The 8487-nt window shown below is 46.9% G+C and overlaps 1 protein-coding gene across 3 annotated transcripts in view; it reads left to right on the top strand.

Moving 5' to 3' along the window:
• Nucleotides 1-337: 337 nt before the first annotated feature.
• Nucleotides 338-8487, top strand: part of STX18 (syntaxin 18) — a 127306-nt gene continuing 119156 nt past the window's right edge. For 2 of the 3 annotated variants that reach the window (XM_046656619.1, XM_046656616.1), the window contains exon 1: nucleotides 338-646. In XM_046656619.1, coding sequence (XP_046512575.1) covers nucleotides 479-646 — 168 coding nt within the window. In that variant the 5' untranslated portion in view covers nucleotides 338-478. The remainder of the gene's footprint in view (nucleotides 647-8487) is intronic. The other variant, XM_046656618.1, reaches the window with a different exon arrangement.

The following is an 8487-nucleotide window of genomic DNA, read 5'->3' as shown; positions in this document are numbered from 1 at the left end:
CTGTCCCGCACAGGTGCGTCCCTGAGGTCAAAGGTCAGGCTGAGTCGCCTCGGGTCACGGGCACCCGCGCTGCCGGGCTGTCAGTGCGGGAGTCGCAAGCGGGCACCAGCTTCCTGATCCTCTCACTCCCGGGGCCCAGACGCCCCAAGCAGGCGCCCTGGGTGTCGGGACCCCCGGACCTCCCCACGCAGCCGGGCCCGCCGAGGTTTGCGGGGAGGAGGAAGCGGCGCGGGTGTGGCGCCGCGGGGTCCCAGGATCCGCCACGCGCGCGGGCCGAGGCCGGAACCTTTCTCCTCTCGCCGCGGGAAGGCGGCGGAAGCCGGAACCTTTCTTCTCGCGTCGCCGTTGGCGGGCGGAGGCGTGCGGAAGCCGGAACGGTCCTCCCGCGGCCGGGCTCGGGCCGCGGTCGCCGGCTGCTGACGTGGGCCGGCCGGGTGCGGGTCGCCGAGGGTGCGGGTCGCCGAGGGTGCGGGTCGCCATGGCGGTGGACATCACTCTGCTGTTCCGGGCCAGCGTCAAGACGGTGAAGACGCGCAACAAAGCGCTGGGAGTGGCGGTGGGCGGCGGGGTTGATGGCAGCCGCGACGAGCTGTTCCGCCGGAGCCCCCGGCCCAAAGGCGACTTCTCCAGCCGGGCGCGAGAAGTGGTGAGCTGGTTGCTATGGAGACGGCGGGCTGGGGGGGGCGGGCCGGCGACGGGGACCCCGGACCCCGACCCTGTCCCGCAAGCATTATGAGCAGGTAGCGCCTGGAGAAAGTGGTGTGAGGGGGGCGCGAGAGTGGATCCCCGGGAGCCGACAGCTGTCTTGGGGAAGGAGCAGCCTTATTTCGAGGAACGGGGACGCAAATTGGGGAACTCGGAAATCCCTGCAGCCAAAGTTCATGGTCTGCTTTGCGAGGTAGTGAGTTCGCCGTCACTGCAGGCTTGAACGCCGGCGCAACTTCCCCCACGTTCCTTTGCTTTCCTGTCGCAGCCCTGACCACAGTGTATCTGCCTCTTCCGTTTAGTCGTCTGTCCCTCTCCTATTCCCCGGTATTGAGATCAGAGATTACATCCGGCTGACCTCTCCCTTCCCCTTGCCTCCTGCAATTGGTTAGGGGTCGTGCTAGCGATGTGTACTTTTTGAGACTGGTTTAGGATAATCTTCCACAAACGCTCGATGTTACAGTCGTCTAAACTACTTGCTGTTCCTTGAACAGAGCAGGCTTTCCTTCAGGGGAGCAGAGACCTTCTCCTTAAGGGCAGGAACAGTGTTGGCTTCACTTCGGAATCCCTACTGCCCCACTCCTGGCATTGCTCAGTAAATGTTTGTTGAATGAATGAATGAACAAATGGTTGTCTGTCTTCCCCACTAAACAGGAAACTCTGTAAGAGGAGGGAGAAAATGTTTGCCTTGTTCACTTTTGTATCCTTGGCCCCAAGGGTGGATCTAGTTTTTGTGGAGCTTGAAGTTTATACGGTTCTGCCTGTTCTAAGAAATGAAAATGTAAAATCACGAAAAGGGTTCAGAGCTTTGGGAGGTGCAAATGAGGGGCCCTGAAGGTTGAGCTTCATTAATGTTGTGGTAAGTCCACTTCAGTTTGGCACACAGTCCAGTGCCTGGTGCCTTGTAGACACTCATATCTTTTAGTGAATGTATGGGTGCATGAATTAACGAGTGGCAGTTTGCAGAAGATATTCAAGCATCAGAAGTGGGGTTGGACCGGATGGATACATCCAGTCCATCAATAAACATCTATTAAGCCCCTGTCTTTTGACCAGTACTGTCTCAGAATAACACAACTTAAAAGGAGTGGTGGGGGAGACAGACGTAGTAACAAAACAAGTGCCATACAGCCTTCTAGATGTTGTATAGGGCACAGAGGAGAATGCGGTCACTTCTACCGAAGGGCCGACAAAGGTTCAGTAGGGGCGATGATGCCTGAAATAAATTCTCGAAAGTAGAGTAGTTGGTTCCAGTGCAGACAGCGTGAAGAAGGGCATCTCAGGCTAAGAGAAGAGTATGCAGGAAGATGTGGAAACCGGTCATTTTGATGCTCATTTTAGCTGATTTATATGTGCTCAATGCATGTCTACCCACTAAATTACAAATTAGACAGTAATGACATTTTAGATTTTTTTGAGGAACTTATATTATCTGAGCTACTTCAAATAATGATGAATATGCCACTTTGCAATGTTAACGAATTGGTACGATAAGCATTTGAGTGTGGCTGACATATGGGACGCTCAGGAAAATTGGACTAGAGTGGTAGGCGAGGGGACATCTTGAAGGGCCTTCTCACTGTGCGGAGTTTGGACTTGGCCCTGTAGGCATTCAGATGTTGTGTGGTGGAGAGAGCACTAGAGAAGGAACCAAGGGACCAGGTTGTTGTCTTAACCCTGCAACTATTAGCCATGATATTATTAAGCAAGTTTTATGGCCTTAATTAATTTACTTGGAAATGGTCTCCTCCTTTTTTCCCCCCCTTAAACAGCAGAAGACTTTTAGAAAACTACATTGATCCTCCTACATGTGGTAGATCAAGGAAGGAGCTTCTCAGGTTGAAATGAGAGGGAGGGGAACCAGGACTTCTCCCTCCTGCTCCTCGCAGTCTGGCCCAGGCTGTTCTGAGGTTCCTCCTTTGGAACTGTGTATGAAGATCACAGTTTTTTTGGAGGACGCTTTCTAACTCTGAAATCTGTTAACAAATCTCTGATTTGTTAACACTGTGCTAACTTTGGGTCCTGCTTGGGAATAGGGGCTTTGGGAGTGGTGGGGACAGGAAGCATCGTTGGGTTGGCCAGCCTTATGGAGAGCCCTGCGATCGCTTAGGCCTTAGGTCTCTCCCTGAGTGGTGAGGATGTGCTTTAGGCCTTTGAGTTAATGGGCCTCAGGGCCAGTCACAGGACCCTGGGTGCTGAGTGCCCTGTCGCTGGAGGTAACTGAACGGGGATGACTGCTTGTCAGAGGTGTTCAAGAATAGCTCTGTGCTTTTGTCGGAGGGTTAGATGCATGTCATTGAAAGTTCCACTTCTGATATTTAATGATGTGGCTAGGTGTCAAGGCTTGGAGAGTGTGTTCAGCCGAGACATGGGCTGTGTTGTTCAGGGCCACCGCCCACCTGACATAGGCAACACGTGCATTTTTTGAGGAATTTTGATTTTATGTTGCAGTTGCTTTATGTATTACCTCTTGTTCTTGCAACCACTTCTCTGACTTGTGGAGAATTTAACTAGTATAGAGCTAGTGAGGGTGTCCTGTGCTCTTAACCACAGTCAGATGTGTCAAAAGTCTGGCAGTTATTTTGTTTAGCCTGCATTCCTTGTACATAAAACTCTGGTCAATACTAGGAGGACATATTCTGGTTCAGGTTGAGCCCTGGTTGTCAGACCTCAGGAAATGTAGCAAGTTGTAGTGATGCCTTTTCTTGAAATTTGTCCTTGAGGCAATTTACTGTCATTTCTAGGGTACATTCACCTAGTTCAATCCAGAGCTTCCTGTTCCTCATTTTGGACAGACGTATTCCTGATGTCAGATTTCTACCTCACTGAATTGTTGTAGAAGTTATATTAAGTTTAATAAAACTGTGTTGAAACTAGGTCTTTTATTTTTCCCACAACTGGTTTCTTCTGTATCATTCCTTTAAATATTTAACTGTTATGCTCAATTTTGTTGAATTTATATATACTCAGTGCATGTCTATCCATTAAATTACAAACAAACTAGACAGTAACAACATTTCAGATTTTTGGAGGAGGAATTATCATATGTGAAGAACTCCAAACACTGGTGAATATGCCACTTTGCATGGGAGCGTGCTTAGTTAACCCATTTGGACTGTGGGACTAATGGGGACGTTGGGAGTGGAAAGAGAACCAGGGCTGGAATTTAGAAGACTTGGGTTGGAATCTGGATTCTGCTACTTGGAAGTGGGTGACTTGGGTGAGTCCTCTTAGCTGAGTCTCATTTTCCATTTCTATAAAATGGGTATGTATCATAATACCCTACTTAACTGATAAGCCCATTATTAGGATCTTGTGAGACCATGTATATATCACGAAGAGCCATACTGATTGTTATTGTTCCCCTTCACCTCTTACCCCTACCTATTTAGATAGATTTTCATCAGTGGCTCCAAGCGATATTCCCTAAACCACTTAGATTTGTTGTACTTTCATTCCTTGCTTGCAAAGGGGAACCGAGTAAGTGCATAAAGGAATCAGTGAAATCCTGTGCAGGTACTGATAGCATCGATAGTGGAGACAACAGCATCCTTCTGTCAAGGTGCAGTGGCAAATGTGTGGAAGGACTTTCCTCACACCTTCTCTCTCCCTCCCTGTGATCCTGGAAGCCAGTGCTGATTTCCCAGTAGACCTATATAGCTTAGAATTCTTTACAGCCTCCTACCTCAGGTAGCCATTGGGCCTGACGTTCAAGTTGAAATCTGCTTGACATCCTACCTGACGTATAGTGAAAATAGAATCTGTGTGGCTGAAGCACAACCATTGACTTTCTCCTGGAAGTGCCTAAAAGGATCTTGAGTTCATGTTGTTCAGGCTTCTCATTTTACAGTCGGGAACACTGAGGTAAGTGAAATGGCTTGCCCAGAGTCATAATAGCTGAGGTCATAGAACAGAGCCGAGGTAGAAGCCAGGTCCTTTGACCTCTGTTTATTTCCCCCCCATATCCTCCTACCTTAAATTTCCACTATAATTTTAATTCTTTGGATTTTTTCTTTTTGCTCTAAGTAGAGCTGTTTAACTTTATTTCTTTTTTTTTTTCCTTTGGCTTTTGAATGGCAGTGAATTTCTTCTTAAGTTAATACAGAATTCATAACTGGATACTGAATGGGATTTAGAGCAGAAAGACCTGAATTTGAATGCCTCTTAGTTACTATATGAATTTGAATGTCTCTTAGTGTATGAACTTGGGCAAGTTACTTAACCTTAGTTTTGTCACTTCTAGAACAGAGTAAATAATAGCAACCTTTAAGATTGTTAAGCAGAGGAAATGAGAAAAGATGCAAATGCCTGCATGAGTGTGAATTCTTTTGGTTGTAACAGTAATCAAATGTGAACTAACCTGAGCAAAATGGGAATGTTTTGACTTACATAACTGGAAAACACAAATGAAACTTCTTTCTCTAGCACTTATCCATAAAACCCTGGGATAGGACTCTGGTTGCTTCTGCTTGGATCCTGAGTCCTCATTATGGCATCAGAGGGATAAGATTCTTCAAATGGTCAGGACATATGTCCACCCCAATATGTGGCCAACAGGTGGGTTGGGTACTATGATTGTCACGCCACTAGAACCTTGTGAAAAGGAGTGCTATGTCTAGGAGTAGGGAGTCAGGATGCTGGGCAGGCAGAAGCAACAGAAATGCTCCTCACAGGGCCTAGCACCGTGCCTGACCTGCCTCCACCTGACCTACCTGGTTGTCTTCAACTCGGGGGAATGAAAAACTAGAATTGTGGGAGTTTGTAATGACAGGCTTTGGGTGTGGGAATGTGTCTGGAGGCCTCATAGTGGCAGCTCTTCCATTTTCTTACTGATTTATAAAGGTGACAGAGGCCAGGGAATGTGCTACACAGGAAACCAAGACCCCTCTAAGAAGCCAAACGATGTGTCCAGGGGGCAGCGTGGCCAATGAACAGCATTGAGCAGGACATCAAGAAACCTGAGTTGTAGCCTAAGGTCTGCTGTTAAATGGGCAGGCCATGCCATCTTTCTGGGCCTCAGTTTCCACATTGGTAAAACTGAGAACTTAGACTAGATAACTGGAGCGATCTCTTGTAAAGCAAAGATGTTTTGATTACACATAAGATGATAACAACCCTGGGTTGTTGGGAGTTCTATTTTCAAATTAGGCATGCAGATGAATTTTTCTTTGTTTATTATACATTGCTTTTGTGGAAGCTAAATGCCATTTATTTTTATTTTTTTAGGAATTGATTATCTTGTATTCCTGGCTAAAATTCATAATTCTTACAGTGACCCAAAGCCAGATGATGTGGTCCCTGCTGCCCCTCTGACCTCACCTCCTCTCCCCGTCCTCGTACTTCACTCCGGCTGCCCTAGCCTCTGTGCTTTTATCACACGCGCCAGGCACACTCCTACCTCCGACCTTTGTGTTTGTTGCTCCCTCTGCCTGGAACACTTTTTCCCCAGATTCCACGTTGTTTGCTCTTCAGGTCTTTGCTTTAGTGTATTTAGTGCTTTAGTGAGACCTTCCTCAACTGCCCCGTAGAAAGTAGCATCCTTCTTCTGTCCCTTACCCTGCTTTGTTCTTTTCATTAGCTAACATATCATGTATCCATTTACTTATTGTTTCTCCCCTAGAATATAGGCTTCATGAAAACAAAGACTCTGTGTTGTCCAGCACTGAGTCCATAGGTTCTAGAACAGTGCAAGGCATAAGCACTCAGTACATACTTCTTGGATTAAGGGATGAGTGTTCATCTACTGTGTCACTTTGCTTTCTGTTTTGGAGCTAGTTGATCTCTGTCCAGGGCTCCTTCCAGTTCTAGAAATGTGTGATCTTAACATGATTCCTTATTATTACCCAACATACATTTGCAGTTAGTCCAGTATCTGGAGTAAACATTAAATAAATAGTAGCTTCTATTTTATTAGTAAGACTCAGTTTCTACTTCAAGGAGTCTACAATCTAGTGGAGAAACAAACACATAAATAGTACAACAACTCAGGTATGAGTGACAGCTGTAATTCTCCCAGCATTGATTCCCCAGGTCCTCCTTGATTTCCTTCTGAGACAGTGTTGACCTTGTGTGCCAATGTTGGGACCCAGAGTTTGAGCTGGGACCACCTGGATTATTATCCAGAGTAGCTGGAAATAGACTTTATCCAGGAACTGACTATAATCCTACTTAAACGAGGTATCAGTCGAGGGAGGATGGTTCAGAGAAGCCATATCAGGCAACAGGTTCCAAGAGTCAGTGAGAAGCTGGAGATAGGCCAAACAGTACAGGAATAGATCAGGAAACAAAGTAGGTTTAGGATGTAGGCTGTGAACAGAGCATGAGTGTGTTGGATTATACAGATTTTTTTTTGTTGTTATTAATGCAGAAACCTTTTTGCAATGAAATAAGGAACAGCTTTGGCTAAGGCTGGGGTGAGGGGCTGGGAAGAGAGAGGCTCATTAGCCAGCCTGCCTCTCTACCACCCTCCCTCTTTTCCTTTGGAGCCCCGTTAGAACCAGCCACAGGGCTCAGAGACGCAGGTCAGAAACCACTGCCTGAATATTCTCCAAGGCCTCTTTGAGCTTCTTGATGCTGTTTTTATGGGTTGTGATAACTGAGCATATACTGTAAGCAGGACTCAGTGCTAGAGAGTTTTCATGATAGTAATAGTGAGCTCTTTGTGGGGATTGCACTTCTAAATGGTTCCCAGGACTTATGAAGACTGCAACTTTTGAAATTACATTTATTCAATAATTGGTTTATTCCATTATCCTGTAAGCACTGAACACGTGACATGTGTCAGGCATTGTGAGGACACAAAAAACTATGAGACATATGTCGCAGCTCTTTGAAGATACAGATAAAGAATAGCTAAATCTCCTCGAGGGGGAATCAGTGGAAACCTTGGAGAGAAGGTGGTGATCAGATTGGACCTTGAAGGACAAGAACCATGCCACCAGACCCAGGAAGGGGGGTAGGTCACATTCCTGGCAGAGGGAATAGTGTAAGCAAGGGCACTGATGCAAAACAGTAGGGCGATTGGGGCGAGAGAGGCGTGATGAGTGGCTGGAGCCCTTTTCTGGAGGAGGCCTGGGTGAGGGCAGAGTGGCAGGAGATGAGGCTGTGCTGCATTGGGTTAGAGCAGGAGTTGGCCAACTTTGGCCGACAGGTCAAATCTGGCCCGCTGCTTATTTTTATAAGTGAGGTTTGTATTGGCACGTGACCACACTCATTTGTTTACATATAGGCCGTGGATGCCTTCATGCTATCATGGCGGAATTGTAGCCTGCAAAGCCTAAAATATTTACTATCTGGCCCTTTAGAGAAAAAGTTTGTCAATCCTTGGGTGAGAGCCTTGTCGGCAGTGCTGAGGAGTTTGGACTTTATGCTCTGAACTGTGCAAACAGCGGCAGGAAAGGATCGTATTTGTATTTTAAAATCACCAATATTGAAGATGGGTTTGGAGTGTAATAAGACTGGCATAGAAGAGCTAATTAGTAGGCTGTTGGAGTAATCCAGGTGACAGCTGATGAGCTAGCTGGGCCAGTAGGACTGGACAGCAGGAGTGCATGGATGACACAGATGCCAGAGGAGGGGGACCCAACAAACTGTAGCAGGTAATGGGGCTGGAAAGAGGGAGAGACACCAGTCCCAGATTTCTGGTGGGAAAGTTAAGTGGTGATAGATATCACATTTTTGTCAAAGTTAGGGTAGAATGCCAGCTACTCCTGCCTTCTTGCCCAGTTCTAAATAGTAGAGAAGAGATCCAAGGTGCCCAAAGGACAGTGGTGTTTTATTAAG

The sequence above is a fragment of the Equus quagga genome, chromosome 3, assembly GCF_021613505.1.
Source record: "Equus quagga isolate Etosha38 chromosome 3, UCLA_HA_Equagga_1.0, whole genome shotgun sequence".
NCBI lineage: Eukaryota > Metazoa > Chordata > Mammalia > Perissodactyla > Equidae > Equus > Equus quagga.
Note: the sequence above shows the minus strand (reverse complement) of the source record. Positions and strands in the feature narration are given on the sequence as shown.